At 43.1% G+C, this 24605-nt stretch overlaps 3 protein-coding genes across 7 annotated transcripts in view; all 3 read left to right on the top strand.

Annotated features, from left to right (window-relative positions):
• The first annotated feature begins 5280 nt into the window (after positions 1-5280).
• On the top strand, positions 5281-10846 carry paqr7a (progestin and adipoQ receptor family member VII, a). Of its 4 annotated transcripts, XM_055876805.1 has the most exons (4): positions 5281-5296; positions 5403-5628; positions 7770-8024; positions 8561-10846. In XM_055876805.1, exons 2-4 carry the CDS (start codon positions 5621-5623, stop codon positions 9477-9479), a joined length of 1182 nt encoding a protein of 393 aa, XP_055732780.1. In that variant the 5' UTR covers positions 5281-5296; positions 5403-5620; the 3' UTR covers positions 9480-10846. The 4 variants fall into 4 exon arrangements, with proteins under 4 accessions (XP_055732780.1, XP_055732781.1, XP_055732782.1 ...); XM_055876806.1 differs by lacking the exon at positions 5281-5296 and having other exon boundaries at positions 5388-5628; XM_055876807.1 differs by lacking the exon at positions 5281-5296 and having other exon boundaries at positions 5403-5576.
• Positions 10847-14001: 3155 nt separating this feature from the next.
• LOC129820014 (SH3 domain-binding glutamic acid-rich-like protein 3) lies at positions 14002-19805 on the top strand. Its single transcript, XM_055876804.1, has 3 exons — positions 14002-14150; positions 17074-17241; positions 17401-19805. The coding sequence occupies exons 1-3, from the start codon at positions 14106-14108 to the stop codon at positions 17467-17469; spliced, it is 282 nt and encodes a 93-aa protein (XP_055732779.1). The 5' UTR covers positions 14002-14105; the 3' UTR covers positions 17470-19805.
• Positions 19806-20687: 882 nt separating this feature from the next.
• The window catches only part of LOC129820013 (trafficking protein particle complex subunit 9-like), a 296319-nt gene continuing 292401 nt past the window's right edge, over positions 20688-24605 (top strand). For both annotated transcript variants that reach the window (XM_055876803.1, XM_055876802.1), the window contains exons 1-4: positions 20688-20777; positions 21834-21978; positions 22231-22329; positions 22700-23055. In XM_055876803.1, the coding sequence (XP_055732778.1) occupies positions 21850-21978; positions 22231-22329; positions 22700-23055 (584 nt within the window). In that variant the 5' untranslated portion in view covers positions 20688-20777; positions 21834-21849. The remainder of the gene's footprint in view (positions 20778-21833; positions 21979-22230; positions 22330-22699; positions 23056-24605) is intronic.

The following is a 24605-nucleotide window of genomic DNA, read 5'->3' as shown; positions in this document are numbered from 1 at the left end:
TCTACCTTGTCAGGTCAAGGATTTGATCTTTCAATCTTTTGATTACTGGCCCAACACTCTAACCACTAGGCTACCTGCCACTCCACGTACATCAGATCCTGTAATATGTGACTCCCTGCAACCAAATCTCATTCAACGTCCATAACTAAACCCACTCATCAATGGATTTGCTGTCTTTTGTCTCAGTTGGAGATATTGATTATGTGTTGGCCAATAAACGGCACATGGATCATTGAACCTTTATAAGACAGTGACTGAGGTTTTTGGCAATCACAATGAATCAATCAGTGCAGGCATCAGACACAAAACCGCTGTTACCCAACCCCTAGTCTTGTCCACCAGCAAAGGCTTGTTGGCAATTAACCTGGGGATGAGGTTACCTAGCTGACACCTATAGGCATCACAAGGAAACCACAACCCGTACTGTATATATCCCAACGTGAAATAGGGAAATAGACAGTACAAAGCAATCCTTAGAGACCACAGTATCCTCACAGTTGGGTGAATGGAAGGTTCATTTCCTTCAGCTATTTGTTGTGTTTACACTGCAATTTGTATTTATTTATTTTATTTAACCTTTATTTAACTAGGCAAGTCAGTTAAGAACAAATTCTTATTTACAATGAATGCCTACCAGGGAACAGTGGGTTAACTGCCTTTTCAGGAGCAAAATGACAGATTTTTACATTGTCAGCTCAGGGATTTGATCGAGCACCCTTTTGGTTAGCGGCTCAACACTCTAACCACTAGGCTACCTAAAGAGGTCATATAGTTTATGATGTATAACAGCTGACAGACGTTTTGTGATGAGGCTGTCACGACAGGCCTGCTCAATGGTTTTGAATATCATCAATAATGAGGAATATTGACTGATATATTATTGGATAATATTGACTGACTGACTCCCAAAGGTTTTGTCATGAGTGCGACTGCATGGATGGTCATTTCAGGAAGATGAATACATAGAGCAATATATTGCAAGGGGACAAAGCTAGATGTTCGTGGAAGTGAAGGTTAAAGTATAGAGTATTTCCATCTGAGAAGTAGATACACAATGGATAGCCATTCCCCTTACTCTGACTCAAACATCTTAGCTGACAATGTTGTTATTGATTGATTACCAGGTAAATTAATTGTTGACATGATATTCAAAAAAACGAAATAAGACCGGAAAACATTAAAAAAAGAAAAGACAAGTGTAAGACATGAAAACAATGCAACAACAACAACAACAAAGGGGGGGGGGGGGGGGTGCATTAAAAGGGGTCTGATCAAATTGATTGGATATTTTTGTTCATGTCCACAGGCTGCTCTATTTTACAACTCACGAGAGCAAAGCACGACCCTGCAGAAGATGCTGGAGATATTGATGCTCAATAAAAGGTTAGTACATTGTGCACATCTGGATCATACATTTCTATAACACTGTATAGAGTCAAAGCTCTATTGTGATCTCACAACCAAGAAAATGAAGAGATACACATATGTGGGCTCTGCGCTACCTACATTTCTGTACATAACCTACATCAATATGAAAGGAAACAGCGCCACACAGTGGATATATCTTAAAGGATTTCACATTTTCAAATAGTTTGGCACAAAATACATGTAGCAATCTATTCTGAGGAATGGTTTCCACACACAGGTTAATTAAGACAACTCCTGGATTAAAAAACTCAGTGGAGAATCTGAATCTGTGAACCTGTCCCTAAAAGTTATGTAACTTTAGAATCAGTAGGGCAGGCTAGCGTTTGACTTTAGAATCAGTAGGGCAGGCTAGCGTTTGACTTTAGAATCAGTAGGGCAGGCTAGCGTTTGACTTTAGAATCAGTAGGGCAGGCTAGCGTTTGACTTTAGAATCAGTAGGGCAGGCTAGCGTTTGACTTTAGAATCAGTAGGGCAGGCTAGCGTTTGACTTTAGAATCAGTAGGGCAGGCTAGCGTTTGACTTTAGAATCAGTAGGGCAGGCTAGCGTTTGACTTTAGAATCAGTAGGGCAGGCTAGCGTTTGTGTCTGACCAGATGCAATTTCATTCTTTATGTGTTAAAGATATTTTAACGCAATTCGTAAATACAAGGCTGAACAACAACTGAAAAGCCCCAAGCAGTTATGCGAACCAGAAAAGCTTGAATGTCGGCCAGCAGTAACCTACACTTGTTTGTTTTCTAGGTTGCTGATAGCTGGCCATTAACAAATACCTTGAAAGCAGAGGATGGAGGGTTAATTCAAGTAAAAACTCAGTTAACTTTATTAATAGGGTTTACCCACCTTTTACGGGATTTTTTTAATGTTGTGATTTTTATATAACTAGGCAAGTCAGTTAAGAACAAATTCTTATTTACAATGACGGCCTACCCCAGCTTAACCCGGACGACGCTGGGCCAATTGTGCACCGCCCTCAATCACAGCCAAATGTGATACAGCCTGGATACGAACCAGGAACTGTAGTGACGCCTATTGCACTGAGATGCAGTGCCTTAGACCGCCACTCAGGAACCCAACTAGGGGCATATTCACCCAAATTAGAAAATTACATTTTGGTCAAGGCTATCGTGTTCAAAACATCTTTCAGTGACTTTGTTGAGTTTTACAATAATTTTTTAGACACTTGCGGATGATTTGGACATGATTTACAAAAATGCTAATATCGGTCCAATGATGTTGACAACTGTGCCATACAGGTTGCAAAAGAGTTGGGAAGAGATTTTTGATGTACCGATTCCATGGTACATGGTGTATGAGTGGATATATAAAACAACGCAAAATTCAAGACTTCATGTTTTTCAGCTAAAATTATTATGTAGAATTCTTGCCACCAACAAAATGTAGAATATTTGGGGCATAAGTTCACCGAAGCTCTGCAGATTTTGTTGTGAGGATACAGAATCAATAGACCATTTATTTAGGTATTGCTCTCAGGTATCCTGTTTCTGGTCTCAGGTTCAGGAATGGCTGAAAATGCAAAGCATTGATCTGAAATTGACCCTAGAAATAGTACTGTTAGGAGATCTGGAGAGACTGGGTCAGTCAATTACTATTATACTAATACTCTTAGTAAAAGTATCTATCTTTAACTCGCAATCTGTGGATTCTATTCGATTAGATAGATTGAAATTGTACGTTAAACATCACAGCATAGTTGAAAGATATGTGTTGTGTAGAAACACGAAGTGGGTGGCCAGCAGAGATGGATGGGATGGGCTGAGGGAAGCTGAGGGTTGGGATGTGGAATCGGAGACAAGTGGGAGTGGAGTTGCTGTGTGGGAGATAGAAGGATGGTCAAAGATAAAAGTTTTTGTTTTTTTATTAAAAAATAAAACATAATAAAAGTACATTTGAATGACACTAACTGGCAGTGTTTATACAGCCAATGCCGGTTTGCCTGAGGCTGATGCCGTGCAGATGTTTGTACACATGCATATACACACACTCTCATTCAAATAAACACATACAAGAACATTTAATAGTGCCAGACATGCACACAAACGTATACAGTAGGCATTGCTGTAATGATTTTAGTTGTCTTTGATGTCCTTTGTTTTAAATTTATTATTTTGTTTTATAAATTTTTTGTATTGTTGTTTGCTGTTTTCTTCTGTCTTTTCCTTTTTTCTCTCTTAGTTGTTGGTGCATTCGGGGGGTTCTTGGGGGAGGGGCTGTGGGAGGGGTCTCGAATGGTTGAGGGTCAGCTATCCGGGAACTGTGGGGGGATCTTGGAGGGTTCGGATTCACGTTTTTTGGCCTGGTGGTAGATCGGTCAATGTGCCCTTGAGCAGGGCATTGACCCTGGATGCTTCTGTGTGTTGCGCTGAATGGGAGTCTGTTGGAGGACTGTTATGATGTAGTTGTTGAGCGGCTTCACTGCAAGTATATTGTATGTTTCGAATATTCAATAAATATATATATTTTTTATTTAAAAAAAATATTGGTCCAATGACTTAGGATTTGTGCCACAAAGGATTAATGTTAGCATGGGAAACTAAACCAAAGAATGGATTGCTGTCATACCTTGTCCATAGACTGCTTACAGGGTCAGGAAACTCACATGAAATGTTTGAATTGGGGTGAACTATCCCTTCAATGCTATTTTGCATTTCGTGGTTTACCCACCTGTTCTGCTAGATTAGTGTTTTGGGGTTTACCCACCTACAGAGTTTAGACTTCACCCACCCATGTTTCTACCACTACATCCCTCAAGGGATACTTCAGTATATTCTGGATACCATGAAGCAAAATAGTCAACCCTGGAACCCTAGGGAAAAAAGGAAAACTCAACCAAATTCTAAGAACTAGCTTGGAGCTGCCAAAAACACTCCTTTTACCCTTTATCACAGATCAAAAATAGCTAAAGTGGGTCTTTCATTAGAAGAGGAGAATACCCCCCCCCCCCCTTCTCCACACCCAATGAGTAGGGTACTGCCAATGGGACACTGCCCAAATTGGCACTGTCAACATATTATATAATTGTCTGCACCCTTTGAAGGGAGCTTTCAATCTACAAAGCAGACCTTTGTTGATTATCTGAAGCTGTTCATTCTTAGTTTGGTACATTGTATATGCTCTGGCAAACATCTCTGGCATGGTTTTCAATCTGGTTTAATAGGCAGGCAATACTGAGTAACCAAATTACAGACACAAATAGGATAGGGCAGTTTTAAAAAACCTGATCGTGTACATCAAATGCGTTTGCTGATAATGCTAGATTATGAAATATTTATAATTTAAAAGGAACTGAGACCCACATACTGTATAAACCCCAAACGTTTGAATAATGATGTCAATGCTTTGAATGTTTGAAACCGGTTAAACACACAGGAAGGAAAGTTTTCCACAGGAGATTGAGATTGTGCAATGCTTCGTGCCTTGATACCACGTTCCGGACACATCCATGCAAAAGAATGTTCCTAATGCCGCCCACGTTCTGGATTTTTGTTGTTGTATTTGCAGCGTTTTATACCATTGGGACTTAAATGACATTTTACATGATTTAGACTCCACGTAGAAGCTTTATAGCAGGCCAAAATCTAGGATACTTAGTTTTTGATGTATTGAAACTTGGAGTTCTCACTTTTTTCCTTTTCCAGTTTAATAGGGTGCGGTTTTTCAAAGAAATCTCGTTATTTATTCTCTCAGTATTCATCCCTTGATACTGTATTAACTCATTAATGAATTTCCCCGGCATGTGAAACAACAGAGGGAAATCTAAAGTTGACAGTTGCACCGTGACTAGTCCTAAAGGTATGAGGGACAGTTCGCAGTCGATCATACGTCCACGCCAAAGTTTCCTGTAGCCAAGGTAAATACCACATTTCTTCTCTCTCTCCTCTGCTTGTAACGACCGCCTACTTACTTGCCATTGGACACCTCATGTTCATATAAGACACGCATCTGTTGCATTCCAGTATCTGAGTGGTTGACAAGGCTGTCACCGGTCGGGGAGGCGTGACCGACCGATTACTGTCGGAGGGGGACAATGACAGACACAGTCGGACGATCATCACATCTGAAGGTGAAAGATCCCGCGGAGGGTCCTGCCGCGCTGAGTGTTCAGGAGCCGTCTGATGTAGGCTAATAAAGTAAGCCTACAGTAGTAGCCTTGAAGAGGAAGAAGAACACCCACATGCATTGGTATTTCCTCTCTCGTCTTGTGCAATATTCTCTAACTTTTTACTTATCACGTGAAACAGTGTACGCAAAAAGAGCACAAGTATAGCCTATACAAAATGAAATTGAATGCATGTCAACATGTTCAATTATAGTATTTGATGGGCGTGAAATAGGTTTTTCTGATTTTTGGAAGAGAGCAATGTCAGAAATGAATTTCTCACTGATTGCTCTGCCTGCCTCTCTCCACAGCCTTTGTCACTCAAACATGGGAGAGGCTGGAGGGAGAGATTTATACTGTAGGTTTACGTGAGGTCTTGATTGAGTTATTATTGTGTGTCAACGATATTTAGTCAGTGGGTGCCACCGTGTAAATTCCTCAGTCACATTATCCATAGGCAAACACTTGACAGGGTTGACAGTAGGAAATAGGTGTGGCTGAGATTTGACTGAATTTGCCTTGCTATCATGTAAGGATCCCGTTTTGAAGGTGTTGCAGCTACATTTCTGTTCATTAGCGACTCTGTTTTATCAGATGTGGGCATGTGGCCAGTACCTAATAATAAAGTTGAAGTTACTGTGTAAACATGTCTGATAGTATGTCTGCATCTGAAAATGCATTCTTTCACCAGTTCAGGAAAGGAACATTTTATTACTTGATAAAAACTTGCTTGCATCTTATGATCAGAAGAACACGGAGAGAGAGAGGACAACGTTTGAGTTTTCACCCTGAGGAAGGCGAGCGTATTATGAATTGAAGCTGCATTAGAAATACATTTCAAGTGTGACTGTATCTGTTTCAATGTATACATTTGAATCAGATGTGTTTAGTTATTAGACCACCATCACATTTACATATTATTCATTTAGCAGACACTCTTATCCAGAGTGATTTACATGAGCAATAAGGGTTAAGTTTATACAACACACTGCTTAGAAAGATATCGTTATCTTTTCTCTGTTCATCTTCAAGGTTGAAGAGTTCATGTTCTCCCTCCCTGTCCCCTATAGCATCGCTCCTTTCCCTCCTATCACTGTTTAAAGTGCAAACTACAGAGAGAAAGAATGGATCAGACGCTGAGCATTAGAAGCTCAGGGCAAGGTCCATAGACAGTATAGTAGCCTAATCTGCAAGGTTAACTGCAGATTAAGGCTAACTACTGCTAATAAATTAGCAGGCCTGCTGCAGGAGTCAGAACAGGTCTGTTGTCATCTGGCCTCCTGCCCCTGCGGCCTTGGTGGCCCAGCCAGGTAGGGCCAGCATGAAGGGTGTCCTCTGATTGCCACCAGGCTAGTCCTCTCTTCTGAGGTGGCAGGATTTTACAGATAAACTGTGAAGGAGAACGTTCACTTGGACTAGAGACTTATTTTGAAGTAATTTGACTGCTGAAGCAGGTAGTGAGATGTGTTTCTATTTATTGAAGGAACTTGTCATTTAAAAAAAAATATATATTTTATTTTACCCCCTTTTTCTCCCCAATTTCGTGGTATCCAATTGTGTTAGTAATTACTATCTTGTCTCATCGCTACAACTCCCGTACGGGCTCGGGAGAGACGAAGGTCGAAAGCAATGCGTCTTCCGAAACACAACCCAACCAAGCCGCACTGCTTCGGCGTGCCTCCAACCCACAGCGTGCCTCCAACCCGGAAGCCAGCCGCACCAATGTGTTGGAGGAAACACCGTGCACCTGGCAACCTTGGTTAGCGCGCACTGCGCCCGGCCTGCCACAGGAGTCGCTGGTGCGCGATGAGACAAGGATATCCCTACCGGCCAAACACTCCCTAACCCGGATGACGCTAGGCCAATTGCGCGTCGCCCCACGGACCTCCCGGTCGTGGCCGGCTGCAACAGAGCCTGGGCGCAAACCCAGAATCTCTGGTGGCACAGCTAGCGCTGCGATGCAGTTCCCTAGACCACTGCTCCACCCGGGAGGCCCGGAACTTGTCTTTTTAACCTGTGTGTCAGATGTGTTTGGGGAGTCCTCCAACAAAGGTGATGTTTTTACTACAAATAGTTTTACTTACTCTGCAGTTTTAAAATAAATTAAGTAATTTTAAACCTCTTTTTATACTTATTTATTGTTTTTAAGCCTTTTAAGTGTTAGGGTAGGCCAGCTCTGAATGCTAAATGCTTTTCTAATGGTGTTACTCTCCTTCTTTTTCAGTTGCCATTCTCCTGAAACTATCCAGCCAGCAACAATAACAGTCCCACCATCCATCAGACCATCCCTCATGGCAACGATCGTCATGGAGAGGATTGGGCGTCTATTCATCAACCTCCAGCAGGTACAGGCAGTGCCCCAGATGCTGACAGAGGTCGCCCCCTCCATGCCCGGCACGCTACGGGACACCGAAGTCCCTGGGTTCTTCAGAGAGCGCTACATCCACGCCGGCTACCGACCGCTCCACCAGGGCTGGAGGTACTGTAACAGGATGTACTACAATACCCACAATGCTATGCAGAACATCCGGTTTTATTATAGTAAAGACATCTCTGAAGCTAACATAACGGTGTCCCGTCTCCGAAGCTAACATAACGGTGTCCCGTCTCCGAAGCTAACATAACGGTGTCCCGTCTCCGAAGCTAACATAACGGTGTCCCGTCTCCGAAGCTAACATAACGGTGTCCCGTCTCCGAAGCTAACATAACGGTGTCCCGTCTCCGAAGCTAACATAACGGTGTCCCGTCTCCGAAGCTAACATAACGGTGTCCCGTCTCCGAAGCTAACATAACGGTGTCCCGTCTCCGAAGCTAACATAACGGTGTCCCGTCTCCGAAGCTAACATAACGGTGTCCCGTCTCCGAAGCTAACATAACGGTGTCCCGTCTCCGAAGCTAACATAACGGTGTCCCGTCTCCGAAGCTAACATAACGGTGTCCCGTCTCTGAAGCTAATATAATGGTGTCCCGTCTCTGAAGCTAACATAATGGTGTCCCGTCTCCTTATCGATACAGGTACTACTTCCTTTCGCTGTTCCAGCGTCACAACGAGACCATCAACGTGTGGACCCACCTGCTGGGGTCTCTCCTTGTCCTGGTCAAGTTCCTCCAGCTGGCTGAGACGGTAGACTTCATCCATGACGCCCACGCCTGGCCCCTCCTCATCCTCCTCCTGTCCTCCCTGGCCTACATGGCCTGCAGCACTGTAGCCCACCTCCTGGCCGCCAAATCAGAGTTCTACCACTACTGCTTCTTCTTCCTGGATTACGTAGGAGTGGCTCAGTATCAGTACGGCAGCGCCGTGGCTCACTTCTACTATGCTGTGGAACCAGACTACCACCGGTGGGTCTCCTCGGTCTTCATGCCCACTGCCACCTTCCTCTGCTGCTTGTCCTGCCTGGGCTGCTGCTATGGGAAGTATCGCAACCACAGCCTGCGGGTCTGGGTCCGGAAGGTGGGGCAGGTGGTTCCCTCAGCTATGGCCTATGCCTGGGATACTAGCCCGGTGTTCCACCGCCTCCTCCTCTGGCCCACGTCGCACAGTGATGACATCACTGCCTTGGCCAGTGGCGTAGTCGGCGACCCGGCTATATCCTTCCATGTGGGCCAGGTAGCCTTCTTCCTCTCCAGTGCATTCTTCTTCACCAACCCACTTCCAGAGCGTCTGTTCCCAGGCCACTGTGATTTCCTGGGGCAGGGCCACCAGCTGTTCCACATCTTCTTGGTGATCTGTACCCTCTGTCAGATCCAGGCTTCTCACCTGGACTACCTGGGCCGACGGCCACTCTACACACAGCTACACGGGGAGGGAGGAGCAGCAGCCACTATCTATCTGGTTCAGTATGGAGCCACGCAGGTGGTCTGTATCTGTATAGCAGTCTTCATGGCGAGGAAAGTAAAACGGTTGCTTGACTGCAGAGACAAGTCCAAATGAATTGGCTTGGAGACTATGTAAGAGGGTAGGAAAGTTATAATCACTTCCCAGTGGGCAAAACCGGTTGAAATGGGTTGACGTTATTACAGCCAGAAACGTTTGCTCAGTTTTGCCCGCTGGGTTGGTACCAAAGTGATCAATGTGGCCTTGGTTGACTCCACACACACTGCCTTCCTTGCCTGCTGGAGTTTGTTTTTGAAATGTACATTTATATTATAGTATTATGTTTCTCTACAGCACCTGTGTCCTTGAGAGAGTGTTGTTTACCTTTTACATAATGGAAGTTGAGGAAGCCTATCACTAGCATGGTCACAGATCTGTGACCATAAGAGTTGGCAAGACTGCACAAACAGATCTGGAACCAGGCTAGCCTAGCACTGAACAAAGCCTCAATGAGATGTAAGAATGTTGATAACTTGCATAGTACTTTCTATATTTGCTATGATTGCTCACTGTAATCTTAGAATAGATTTGCTTAGTAGTTCTCTGTTTTTCAGTTGGCATGGTGGTGTCAAATTATGTATGTAATGTACATTATCGTACATCTGTAAATTGTTGATGAGGTTATGTTCCATTGCTACATTTTCCTTTTGATTGACCATGAGGAGAAAAGAGTTCCCTCTCTTACCCTGGTCTACCACTGCCAGGACACACTCTTCACTTCAGTGCTGTGATGTAAACCAGAGACAGGCTCTAATTGGCTCTTTCTGGACGATCACCATGGTGACCTATAATAAAACATTAGTTCAGCCAATTTGATTGAATAAAGGTGTGAGGACAACTCCCTTTATACATTGCAACACACATAGCCAATCCCAATTGGTTCCCCATGCCTTCTCCCTTTGCCATATTAAACCTTATGTGTTTGCAGATCTGAAGGGTGATAGGTAATACGTGTAGTGTTGGAGCTTCCACCATATTGCTTCCACCTTACAGACCTGCAATCACAGGGATATGGCCAAGGAGAAGGGCTAGGGAGTGTATTGGGACCGGCTTTGTTCATGTTTACCCTTTGTCCATTACTCTCTGATTGTGCCATATGGTGGTATCAGTGGAGGCTGCTGAGGGGAGGAGGGCTCATAATAATGGCTGGAGCAAATGGAATGGCATCGTGTTTGATGTATTTGATACCATTCCACTGATTCCGCTCCAGCCATTACCACAAGCCCGTCCTCCCAATTAAAGTGCCACCAACCTCCTGTGGGAGGTATAGTTTCCCCTGACTGATGCAAAAAAAATACCTTCACAGCAATGCAGTGTTATTATGACATGTCAGGAATCATAACAATTTGCAGGGCCTTCACATTTCAGAACTTTGTTAACTTTATGGCATTTGTAGAACAGCAATAAAAACTACTTGAAGCCCACACCCCTTTCCTTTCATTATTACTGCAACCTCAAACTTCCTTCCCCCCAGTGAAATATTAAAGACATGCTCAGGTACTTTGGCGACTAGTATTTTTTTTCAACCTCCGGTTTTGTGCTGGATGTGTCAATGTGTAGTTCATACATGCATGATCTATGAGCAGAATGACTGTCTTACCTCAATTAGCCACAAAATCCCTAGTTTGAAAGTGATTGCTAGCAAGACGCACACACAGTAGAGCAAAAGAGAGCAATGATGTGGTGATATCTGCACATGTGTGATGTAGTATGCAATTTTCTGAGACTTTTGGCTTGTCAGCGCTACTTTCAGAACTATTGGCTAAAAGTGTATACAAAAGTACCGGATAATCTCTTTAAGAGTGGGAATCAGCAGTTGCTACATACATTTTGGGACATATAAATGAATTATATGTACCCATTAATTCTTTAAGAATATAACTTTATAAATACCTCGAGTTTTGCAGGGGTTGGGGTCAATGACGTAAAAATTCCAGTCAATTCAGGAATTACAATGACATTCCAATTCCTATTTTCTTCAATGTTTTTCAATGAGGAAAACTTGGAACTGGAATTTGGTTTACTTTCTAAGTTGACTGGAATTGAAATGGAATGGACCCCAACCCTGGAGCTTAGTTCAACTGTTGTTCCCCATCACAGCCCAAAATACAGCTTGTTTTACTCCAATGGTTGTAAACAAAGTCAATGTAAACAAACACTGTAAAGCATCAAAACATGGTTAAAACTATCATTTTGATTTCATGGATGGTCAGTCCTTGCATCCTTGCACTTTAGACTGGTTACATTTCTCCAGCCCCGTCTCTCAGCCTTTTACCGAAACAGTGGCTCAGAGTACATTTGATTTATGCTTCAACTACTGATTGGCCCTTTTATGAAGGATGTAACCATTACATTGCTGCCACAGTATATTGCATCGTTTCTGTCTCCAAGCATTTCACGATGTTAAGCAGAGGTGTTGAAATATAGGGGATCGCTGCCCCCTTGTGGACAGGAAAAGAATTTCATCTGAAACACAATATGTATCGGTATGCCACGAATCCATGGGAATAGCTCACATATCCATCCATTGTCTCCATATTGTATATAGCAGGTTGATTTGTTTCCTATTACATCACTAGAACGAATGTAACATTTGGAGCCTACTTTAGTAACCCTAGGAGTTGGTTTGATTGATGTAACATGGACACATTACAGCCTACTGTTCTATGTCCCATCAGAGTGCTGAAATTATCACTGTTATTTGTCCTCTGGTTGTGCTCTTCATTAACAAAAGACAGAAAGTGATCCACAGTAGAAAATCCTCCACACAGTCCCTGTTCCACTGACTGTCACTAAGCATCAAAGATCCAACACCACCGAGGCTATTTATAGTAGGCAATACGTTTGTTTTTGTGATAAACACTGTCCAAGTCAATGGAATAACCTCAGGTGCAATAATGGAATATATGGTAAGACCCCCATTGGAACTATAAGTAAATAACAGTTCTTTGTAAATCTGAATCAAGACTACTTTGGTCTCTGTGTAACTGATGTAATTGTCAACAGTATGCTAATGAAACTAGTTGAGCTTGGCATGGTGATGTAGACATTCATCACTGGCAGAGCAGCAGAGGGAAACGGGCCTGTTCCCTTCCATTGTGAGCCAGGCAGCAGGAGAATGTGGACAAAGTCCAAGTGTAGGGTTAGCTCCAGCTTTGTCTGCTGATTCAGGTTTTTCTTACATGGGATAAAGAGGAGCTGAGCTGGGTGGCTTGGCTGGCGGCAGTGGCTAAAGGCACTGAACAAACAATATCAGAACTTACCAAAGGGCGTTAAGTGCGCAAATTATAATATTGACATTAGTATACCAAAAGTATCTTAGGTTTAGTATCTGTATACTTGTGTCAGACTCTCTGTCCACAATGAGATCTGTTTGTCCGAGCAGTTTCACCTCTCCTTATTCTTTGACTTTGACATTGAGATCACATAGCTTTCCTTCAGTGAACACAGCATTTCCCTGCCAGTCCCAGCCTGAACTTGACACTGATCAATAAATGATGTTGAATGTTGCTGATTGATCAGGTTTGCCAGGATACAGTCTGGGTGTCTGATTCCAGTTTGGGGCCTATGCCTGGTTTGTACAGTGCCTTTAGACATGGTGGTTGGAACTAAAGATATCTCATTTGGACTCATCAGATCAAAGGGCATATTTCCACCGGTCTAATGGCCATTGCTTGTGTTTCTTGGCAGAAGCAAGTCTCTTCTTCTTATTGGTGTCCTTTAGTAGTGGTTCTTTGCAGCAATTCGACCATGAAGGTCTGATTCACGCAGTCTCCTCTGAACAGTTGATGTTGAGATGTGTCTGTCACTTTGAACTCTGTGAAGCATTTATTTGGGCTGCAATCTGAGGTGCAGTTAACTCTAATGAACTTATCCTCTGCAGCAGAGGTAACTCTGGGTCTTCTTTTCCTGTTGCGGTCCTCATGAGAGCCAGTTTCATTATAGCGCTTGATGGTTTTTGTGACTTAACTTGAAGAAACTTTCTAAGTTCTTGAAATGTACCGCATTGACTGACTTTCATGTCTTAAAGTAATGATGGAGTGTCGTTTCTCTATGCTTATTCAAGCTGTTCTTGCCATAATATGGACTTGATATTTTACCAAATAGGGTTATCTTCTGTATACCACCCCTACCTTGTCACAACACAATTGATTGGCTCAAACTCATTAAGAAGGAAAGAAATTCCACAAATTAACTTTTAACAAGGCACACCCATTAATTGAATCGCATTCCAGGTGACTACCTCATGAATGCCAAGACTGTGCAAAGCTGTCATCAAGGCAAAAGGTGGCTACTTTGAAGAATCTTAAATATAAAATATATTTAGATTTGTTAAACACTTTTTTGGTTACTACATGATTCCATGTGTAATTTGATCATTTTGATGTCTTCATTATTATTCTACAATGTAGAAAATAGTAAAAAAATAAAGAAAAACCATTTAATGAGTAGCTGTATCCAAACTTTTGACTGGTACTGTACATGTCACAGTCACATCAAATAGCCAACTAGTAGAACTTCAACCGACACACACAGGACTTAAGGGTTGGTTGCACTGGCCCTTTAAACCACACAGCAAATATAGGCTTTTCAGTCGCAGGAGGGAGAGGCGATTGATTGTAGGCTACGGCAAGAGAGCTGCTCTTCTGACCAACACACAAAGGGATATCGAGAATCGCAACTATGGGCGTCAAATTATATTATACCACCGTTACTGCATCCAGAGAGGTGAGATGAAACGGAGATTATTGAAGCATTGTATTCTTGCAGGTGGATACATTTCTAACAGAGACCCTTTATGGGCCAGTCTGAAAGACACACCCAACGAAAGCCCTGTCAACGATCCATCGCAGGATCTGAAAAGCATACAATGCGAATTAGGTCAATATTGCAATTGTTTTGATATGTGGAGTTATTGATAATTCAGTCCACCATACAATCGATCGCAAGATTTTTGAAGAACGGGTTTATTTGGAGATTAACAAAACGCACCAGGAAATGCAAACTCAACTCGAAAATGTGGACGGAAGTCATATTGTTCAGTTTGATTTCCTTTATCAGTCTGCGTTAGGCGGTAGATCTCACGGGTCTATTAGAATAATGGGAACATATAGTTTTCGCATTCTGCAACCTACCTGATACAATCGATGCTGCTCTAGACAAATGCAACTACGTTACTTGTCAACGATTGCTATCGTATACATGCCTACCTACCTGTACGGTGGATATGAACGATTTATGCTGTCTAAAGGCATTATAAACACAAACGCGTTTCGCTTTTAATTGAAATAGTCAAATTGATACAAATGTTGCAGTGTACTTCCTAAGAGTTTGCATTCGCTTGCGCCTGGATACAATCAATGTATGCAAATAATCGCCGTGAAACATCTGGTGTCGATTATAGGGGGATATGTTTTTCGGTGGGCTCTGCGTTATACTGCCAAGTTAGCCATCGGGTCATATGATTCAGGATATTTTTGAATTGAAGACTTTGAAAACGTTTAGTCATGGGCTATGTAAAAACGCAAGCGATTGAGTCATTCAGTTTGCCACTAGCTTTCCTGTTTTCTAGTGTACATTTGAATCTGCTTTAAGTAGTGCGTGTTGGTGTGCCTTACTCATTGAATGCCAGGCTGCAGTTGGTGGGTGACCTAGGCGTGGTTACACATAGCAAACATATCCTCACAACTTCCGCAACCAGGCCCAACAAGATAGCATTGCACAATTAATAATCAACTACACATTAGATAAGCGCTCTAGCTTTTATAGGCAAAGTAGACTATTTATATCTACTAGGCCTTTTTGTCTCAGAAGTGGTAATGCTACCCATCTATCTCTTTTTAAACACAGACAGTAAACCAAACAGATCTGACTGTTTGGTCCCTGGTACTACTAGTAAAACTTGAAACCTTTTCACACTATCGAACCAACCCAAACTTTCATATTGTACTTTTCTGCACTATGTGGAATATACACTGCTCAAAAAAATAAAGGGAACACTTAAACAACACAATGTAACTCCAAGTCAATCACACTTCTGTGAAATCAAACTGTCCACTTAGGAAGCAACACTGATTGACAATAAATTTCACATGCTGTTGTGCAAATGGAATAGACAAAAGGTGGAAATTATAGGCAATTAGCAAGACACCCCCCAAAACAGGAGTGATTCTGCAGGTGGTGACCACAGACCACTTCTCATTTCCTATGCTTCCTGGCTGAAGTTTTGGTCACTTTTGAATGCTGGCGGTGCTCTCACTCTAGTGGTAGCATGAGACGGAGTCTACAACCCGCACAAGTGGCTCAGGTAGTGCAGTTCATCCAGGATGGCACATCAATGCGAACTGTGGCAAAAAGGTTTGCTGTGTCTGTCAGCGTAGTGTCCAGAGCATGCAGGCGCTACCAGGAGACAGGCCAGTACATCAGGAGACGTGGAGGAGGCCGTAGGAGTGCAACAACCCAGCAGCAGGACCGCTACCTCCGCCTTTGTGCAAGGAGGTGCACTGCCAGAGCCCTGCAAAATGACCTCCAGCAGGCCACAAATGTGCATGTGTCTGCTCAAACGGTCAGAAACAGACTCCATGATGGTGGTATGAGGGCCCGACGTCCACAGGTGGGGGTTGTGCTTACAGCCCAACACTGTGCAGGACGTTTGGCATTTGCCAGAGAACACCAAGATTGGCAAATTCGCCACTGGCGCCCTGTGCTCTTCACAGATGAAAGCAGGTTCACACTGAGCACATGTGACAGATGTGACAGAGTCTGGAGACGCCATGGAGAACGTTCTGCTGCCTGCAACATCCTCCAGCATGACCGGTTTGGCGATGGGTCAGTCATGGTGTGGGGTGGCATTTCTTTGTGGGGCCGCACAGCCCTCCATGTGCTCGCCAGAGGTAGCCTGACTGCCATTAGGTACCGAGATGAGATCCTCAGACCCCTTGTGAGACCATATGCTGACACGTGCACATTTGTGGCCTGCTGGAGGCCATTTTGCAGGGCGCTGGCAGTGCACCTCCTTGCACAAAGGCGGAGGTAGCGGTCCTGCTGCTGGGTTGTTGCCCTCCTACGGCCTCCTCCACGTCTCCTGATGTACTGGGCTGTCTCCTGGTAGCGCCTGCATGCTCTGGACACTACGCTGACAGACACAGCAAACCTTTTTGCCACAGCTCGCATTGATGTGCCATCCTGGATGAACTGCACTACCTGAGCCACTTGTGTGGGTTGTAGACTCCGTCTCATGCTACCACTAGAGTGAGAGCACCGCCAGCATTCAAAAGTGACCAAAACATCAGCCAGGAAGCATAGGAACTGAGAAGTGGTCTGTGGTCACCACCTGCAGAATCACTCCTGTTTTGGGGGGTGTCTTGCTAATTGCCTATAATTTCCACCTTTTGTCTATTCCATTTGCACAACAGCATGTGAAATGTATTGTCAATCAGTGTTGCTTCCTAAGTGGACAGTTTGATTTCACAGAAGTGTGATTGACTTGGAGTTACATTGTGTTGTTTAAGTGTTCCCTTTATTTTTTTGAGCAGTGTATAATGAGGCCAGTGCAGTACCGCTAGGCTCAGTTAAGCCAGGCTTGGCTCAGTAGTGTGAAAAGGGTAATGGATCCCTGACCCTGAACTGACCCTTTCCTCTCCCCCTCCAGGTGAAGTCTCAGCAGGCGGAGGTGATGAGGATCCTGGAGAGTAAGAGCATCCAGTATGAGCTGATTGACATCTCAGTGGGCGGAGAGGTCAGGGACGAGATGAGAAGCAAGGCAGGGAACCCCACGGCTGTCCCGCCACAGATCTTCAATGAGGACCAGTACTGTGGGGTAAGGATTTGTGAGATCAGACAAACACACAACCACAACACTGTCAAACGGTATGCAGATTGTGAGTATAGACAAAGGTTTTAACTTAAAGATGGCATAAGCATGTTATGACCCCCTTTTATATAATATCTTTTACTCTGTTTGGTCTCTTTCCTCCAGAACTATGACATGTTTTCGGACGCAGTGGAGGAGGACAAAGTGCAACAATTTCTGAAGATGGCGTGTTGAGGAAGAGTTGTGTGTCTTCCCCCCCAGGGCAGGCCCGTTGACTAACCCCCTGCCCGCTGGCGGTGCTCACCCTCCTTTGTCTCAATGCCGTGATAAATGCCAAATACAACCAACCAATCAAGACACACACTCACACACACACACACACACACACACACACACACACACACACACACACACACACACACACACACCTGTTCCCACCCCACTGGACACTTACCTAACCACTGTTAATATAACTGTTTGTTTTATACAGCACTTATTATGCTCCCTCTGTTTTCTTCGTCATTGTTTCCCTTTGTGGTCCTTCCTGGTCAGGCCCTGGGTTCAAATGCTTTTAAATCATTTCAAATACTAAAGTTGTGCTTGATTTAAGCGTTCCTGTTGCAATTGAACCAATAGAAAAGGCTAAAAAGGCCAAACCCCACCCACCTGGCACTCCATGCAGACTAAAGAAAATGCTCAAAGATTTGGAATGGTATTTGAACCCAGGTCTGCCTGTGTTCATGTCACTAATCAGTCTTAGTCTGCTCTGTGGGATCAGTGGAACTGCTCAATCTAGATGTGTGGTAATTAGGTCAGGTAATCTGGGCTGCCTACGTGTGATTAATGAAGATCCACTAATCCAGAGGCTAACATTACCAGAAATCTATGTTCATGATCGTTCCCTTGCCCAAGAGGAGAAATGTACTTTTTATTCCCTATATTGTGGACTACTTTTGGCCACAGTCCTAGTCAAATGTAATGTACTATGGCTGCGTTTACACAGGCAGCCCAAATCTGATCATTTCTTTTCAGTGATTGGTCTTTAAACCAGTCACATCAGATCTTTTTCAGAGCTGATCTGATTGGTCAAAGACCAATAAATTAAACAAGCTCAGAATCAGGCTGCCTGTCTAAATGCAGCCCATGTAGAGAATAGGGGTGCCATTTCAGACCAAACAAACAGAATGCTTGGTTATTATCACTTAATCTTATTAACAGTGTTTTTTGATTTTTTTCTTACCTGGCCTTCTTGATTCTCATGTTGTTCATATCGACAGACAGAAGCCATTTTGATACATAATTGTAGGTGAATGTAGTCTGGAGAATGTGGAAGCCAACAATCACAGAACCTTAAAGACATGTGAATTGTGGTAGAGACAGAATAAGAAAATTGGATTCTACTTTGGTCCAAAACATTTCAATGCTTAACAGACTAATGGTGTCAAAGGTCCATGCTGGAAAGGTGACTCCACTGTGGAGAGTTACAGAAGATAGGAAAACAGACAGCATTCCATAGTGTTGAAATTGGTGCCAATAAATGTGTTTTACAGATGGATAGTCAGCTTTGACCTCTCAATATAGTCTTATTTTACTCTCTGTTAATGCATTCCAAAGAGACCTCTTACATTTGCTGGGAATGGCCTGATCCTCAATCTTTGGTCTTCCAGAAATAGACATGTGATGGGACATTAGGGGACATGTTATGGGACATGTAGTGCCAGTAACGTTACACTGTTACTGGCACTACAGCTGTACATCCTTACTATAAGAGAGCTGAGCTTGAGTAATAGAGACCCTGAATTTAGAATCTGTTGACTGTTTAGGATCTTCATTCCTGATCTAGCTGTGATGTCCATCTCCATCCAGCTTGAAGATACAATAGATAACTATGCACTTAACTCTGCCTCACATTCTGTTGTACTGACTCTTGGCTACTGAGTGGAAAGACAAATTGTTTCAGATTGAATTGACTCATTCTCAGCCTTAGATAAAACTCACTCGCCACATGAGGAAGTTGAAGGCCTAACTTTCAGTGCTTCAAGTGTCTATTACTCTGTTTCGTCAAGCTGGGGTTTCTTTGATGGGATGTGAAAAACCTATGTGCTGTTTCATGTGTAGTCTCACATCTTTTTCATCCTTGTTTTAGAAAAATATTGCCCCCCAATCTAATCCCTGCACTTGAGCTGCCCTATCACTATAACCCCTGGTTCCACACAGGAACCTTGATTTTCATTTACCTCAGGTGAATTCGGGCAACGCGACAACCAAACGCATAGTATATTTGGGTATATAGGTGTGGGACCTCTACTTTGTAATGGCGGCATTAACAGACAATGTTTGTGCACTGATTTGTCAGTTGATGGTGGTAGATGTCTTATTGGTCCATGATGTGTAGCTATTCACTATCAACTATATGTTCAACATTTCATGTCTTTCTCTTTGAGCTCCTGCTTTGCTTTTGGACCAAAGTCCCTTTGGCCAAAATAAAGAAAAAATGTAATATACAGAATGAGATGTCTTCCAAGAAGATTGTGAAAAAGGGTCAAATAAAATGGAATGTCTAATAGGTCCATTTGTGTTTTGCTGAATTACAAGTCTGATGGTTTAAAAAGTGAATCAAGTGACTCAGTTCAAGTTGATTAATTTGGACTTGTGTGTTATGAACATATTCTTTATTGTACAATACTGTTACAAATACAATTACAAAGCTCTCAAAACAAAGAAAAACAGTATATACATCAGATAGTATATTGTTTCAGGGGCACTTTTCTTCCAGTTCACATAGCTTGATTAAGACATAATCTTTCCATTTGCAGTTCTCTCCATCTCATTGAGGAATGTTACAGGGCCTTGTACATCCTGCTGCTGCCCACTCTACACAGTGCCAGTCTGTAATTGACAAGTACTAATCTGCCCAACCAAACTCCATCCCCAATGAAATGGAGGCTGACTATTTTGATTCTTGGTGGACAGTGAGTACAAAGGTGGATCAATGTGCCATGCTGTGCAGGTTTTTCATTGAGTTTACAGATAAAAAGCTCAACATATACAGTATAGAATACTAGCTTATTAGTTTCAAACCTTTATTCAGATTGTGCCCATGACCAAAAACATGACATACAGTTGAAGTCGGAAGTTTACATACACCTTAGCCTCCCCCTTTTTTCTCCAAACATAACGATGGTCATTATGGCCAAACAGTTCTATTTTTGTTTCATCAGACCAGAGGACATTTCTCCAAAAAGTACAATCTTTGTCTCCATGTGCAGTTGCAAACCGTAGTCTTGCTTTTTATGGCGATCCAGGTGAATGTTTTTTTGTTGCCAGTAGTGCAACCAAATCTAAATTCCAGGTTGCACAGCAAAATACTTATGAGTATGGGAGTCCACAGTACCAGCAGTGGACATAGGAGGGCAGTGATGCACGCTATTCATAGTATTTGTCAATGTAACTGATAGAGAAGAAGAGTTCATTCGGGAAGCTGTCTGTTTTTACTAACGAGAATTGGACTGTCAAACGTTTCTGTCACAATATATATCAAGGTAACTTCAATTCTTGGCATGTTTTGATAAATAAATGTTGCATTGTTTGTGGCTGAGGAGTCAACAAGTCTGACGATAGTTTAACAACCAGGTATCATACCAACATTAGCTAACTAGAGACAGTCAGTGTCGCTAGCTAGGTAAACTTGCCATTCTTCTGTAAATATTGATGGCAGAAATAATCCCATTCTTGAATATAAATGGGGACTGTAGAATGAAAGTAAACAGGACATGTAGGACTTCCTAATTGACATTTTTGAAGTTGTGTCTTTTACTGAAACAAACGTATCTTAGCTATGTGGTTAGCTAACTAGGTTGGCTAGCACAGTATACTAGTATCTTTGTTTTTAGCTAGCTAGATAGATCCTTTATACTCCAGCTTGAAACTGTCTTATGGTCGGTGTTGGTAAGAATGGACAACACGTCACGCAAGCGATGTATGTTGTTTCCAATTCCTTCGAACGACTGTCTTGTCAACAGTTACCTCAAATAACCTTAGTGAGAGAGTTGAGATATTGGGTGGGTGCAGGCTTTTGCTCCAACCAAGCAGTAACCTGATTATGGTAAGAATGCTTTTGAATCAAGTGTGCTACTAGCTCTGTCAGTGATGTCACATCTTGACTGTGGTATGTGTGGAGGGAATTTAGCTAGATGTTGAGGAATTAAGATCATACTGTAGCCCGACTGGGCCCTGAACCCCGGTCCAGCGACTGTCAAGCAAACACCTTAACAGCTAAGCAAGGAGGTCAGAAAAATTGACGAGGTCGTTAGGTATTTGTTAAAGGTCGCTGCATTACCCCCTTCCTTCAGGAGACCGTGTCCCCACTCTTCTCTATACTAAGTCCCTCATGTGTACACACCTTTCCGATGGCAATCCCACTTTGGACACCAATGTAGCAAATTCAGGGGGTTGCCCTGACCTGGACACAAATGTGGGTCCAGCAACTGTCAAGCCAATACCTTAACTGCTACGCTAAGAGGTCCGAACCTGTTGACGACGTCGCTAGGTATTAGGCCGCTACAATATGTTTCTGTCTGTTTTCCCCTGCTCCTCAGAGCTTATGAGAAGGAGATGAGTGTCCCAGACTACATGCAGTGTGCTGAGGACCATCAGACGGTCCTGGTGGTGGTCCAACCTGTGGGCATCGTCCCTGAAGACCAGTTCTTCAGGATCTACAAACGCATTGCCTCTGTGGCCCAGGTCAGCATCCATGTGTACTAGCTATAAGTGTGTCCTAAATTACACCCTGTTCCAGGGCCCGCTCTGGTCAAAAGTAGTGCACTATATAGGGTGGCATTTGGGACACACTTGGCCTATGTGTTATTATTTATTGAAATACGTAACCCCAGGCCACCTTATTTGTTTTTTATGTAAATGTTTTATCGTTGGATGCTGATTATCAAATGATCCCTATTTTGTTGTGTGTTGTCTTTTCGTGCCATTGAAACGAAGGTGTCCATCCGGGACTCCCAACGGAACCTCTATATCCGTTACCGCCACCACTACCTTCCTGAGAACAACGAGTGGGGAGACTTCCAGACACACCGCAAGGTTTGTTGCTTTGAGGCTTTTTATTGTTCCTATTCTTTTGCCGTCTTTGGGTTTCAGAAATGCGCTTAGTTTTTTTATGTGTCCTGCACAGCAGCCTTCCGCAAACCTCTCCTTGGGGATCCGCAGCTGTTCCATGTATTTGAACTATTCCAGAGTTAGCATACCTGATTCAACTAATCAAAAAGCACTTGACTACAAGAATTACAGTTGGTGTGTTAGTTTAGTTTAGTTAGTTTAGAGCGACAACAAAACGGTTAAACGTCTGGAGGTCCCAGAGGAGAGTTTTGAGAATCTCTGCTCTACAGTATCCGTGTCTTTTTGTCCCGTGCAAGAATTTCCTCTCAGGAATAATAAAGTCCTGTCTGTTTAGGTGGTGGGCCTCATCTCCGTGACGACCTGTGGTTCGGCTAAAGAGTGGCCCCAGACGTTGGACCGTTTCCACAGCCAGAAGGAGGTGTTTGGAGCCACGCTGTATGACTCACGGCTCCTGGTGTTCGGGCTGCAGGGGGAGATAGCAGAGCAGCAGAGGACGGATGTGGCCTTCTACTCTAGCTATGATGACTGTCCCAATGTGGAGAAAAGGGTGGAGGACTTTGTGGAGTCCATCTTCATTGTGCTGGAGTCCAAGAGGCTGGATAGAGCCACGGACAAGTCTGGGGATAAGATACCACTGCTCTGTGTTCCCTTTGAGAAGAAGGACTTTGTGGGGCTAGACACTGATAGCAGGTGAGTTGTCTTTTCTTCTGCACTCTATTTGGCTTTTAGAGGTTTGGAATCATCCACATTTCTTGCTGCCTATGTAATCTTTCAGCTGTTAAATGAATTTGGAACCAACAAGATAATTGGTTATTAAACACTTTCTATGTGCCTGTACTGTGAGTGCAGAATGTATAAACAGTCTATTAGTATTACAATTGATAAAATGCCTGAATACTATATTTACCAAGTGTAGCCTAACATGCTGACCACACCGCTTGCGTTACATGCGCGAGCGTGGCAAAATGAATGTACACATACATGTTATTCAATCATTGAACCCACACTGCTCGCAAGCATCTGTGTAGTCAGGCGCTAAAATAGAACTTGGTTCTATGTGTGACGCTTGACATGCTGCAAGTCCCGCATCTCTCGTCTCCTCATTGGTTTTTAGGAGCATACACCGACGTAGGTGATTAAAATATGAACGGAGGTCCACACTCCAGTCCAGTTGGTAGTGGTAATGCACCTTAAAGTTGGTTGCCAACCTCCATATAAAGTCCAAAGAAGAAGAAGAAGAAGCCTGACGGAGGAGAGATTACTAGAAACTAACTCGGTTTACCCCTTTATCTGTGGAGTAATTGTCGGAGTAGAGGACCTTGTGCATTTCATGTAAAATAATAACCCAATGTTTATCTCCCAGGACAAATTAGCTAGCAACAGCAAGCTAGCTAGCTAAATTGCCATGAATGTTAAATGCTTTTCGACCTGTCCCCAAATGAATATAGTTGGTTCAGAGTTCATTTTGATATTTCAACCTGCGTGTCCTGATCACGTCTGGTGTGGAAGGACAAAGTGAATTAGCGGACGATGGCGCACGCGGTGTACTCAGCATGTAATGGTTGTTAGACGGTTGTTTCATGATTGTTACAAGGTGATGGTAATTACACTAACAACATTGTTGTGCTAATGTTTGTTATACGATGATGGAAAAATCCTGACCTCAGTGTTTCTGTGATGTCCATTGTCAAGATAGCGTTGTCATTGCATTAATGTTGCTAAGGACAACAGTCAACCTTGCGTGTTTATTTCCCTGTTTATTTTTGTTAAAAAGAAATGTTGCTTCTTTCCTTTTTTCTTTGTGTATCTTGGTTACTTTATTTGTCTTTCTCATTTTTTTCTTTCATACTGTCCTGTGAGTTTATTGTTGGGTGTGAAAAGGTGAGCCGCTGTTAGACACATTGCTTTAGTGATTAAGTCCATCCCAGTTCCATCAGCTTAAGCCCCAGCCCTAAAGCACTGCCCAGGCCCTACCTCAGTGTTCTTGTGCATGGGTTCATAGCTTAGATCCAAACTCATCACTCCTCTCAACTCTGTATGCAATAAAACCATACGGGTTCAGAAGGAGCTGATAGTTTGGACGTGCAGAATACATGACACTATCGGTGACTGAGGCTTGTGAAGGCTGGTTTACTTAAACAGTGAGGCTATCCTATCTATACTATTATGTGCTTGTGAAGGTTTGTCCAGCCTTTCAGGAACTTGATGATTGGGAAGGTTGTGTCACTTGACCCGAGCAT

This window comes from Salvelinus fontinalis, chromosome 22 (genome assembly GCF_029448725.1).
Source record: "Salvelinus fontinalis isolate EN_2023a chromosome 22, ASM2944872v1, whole genome shotgun sequence".
Classification (NCBI taxonomy): domain Eukaryota; kingdom Metazoa; phylum Chordata; class Actinopteri; order Salmoniformes; family Salmonidae; genus Salvelinus; species Salvelinus fontinalis.
Note: the sequence above shows the minus strand (reverse complement) of the source record. Positions and strands in the feature narration are given on the sequence as shown.

Coding starts and splice junctions, on each gene's coding strand:
- paqr7a (XM_055876805.1), top strand. Junction 8,025..8,560: donor CCGCTCCACCAGGGCTGGAG/GTACTGTAACAG, acceptor TTATCGATACAG/GTACTACTTCCTTTCGCTGT.
- LOC129820014 (XM_055876804.1), top strand. CDS start 14,106: ATGGGCGTCAAATTATATTATACCACCGTTACTGCATCCAGAGAG. Junction 14,151..17,073: donor CCGTTACTGCATCCAGAGAG/GTGAGATGAAAC, acceptor CTCCCCCTCCAG/GTGAAGTCTCAGCAGGCGGA. Junction 17,242..17,400: donor ATGAGGACCAGTACTGTGGG/GTAAGGATTTGT, acceptor TCTTTCCTCCAG/AACTATGACATGTTTTCGGA.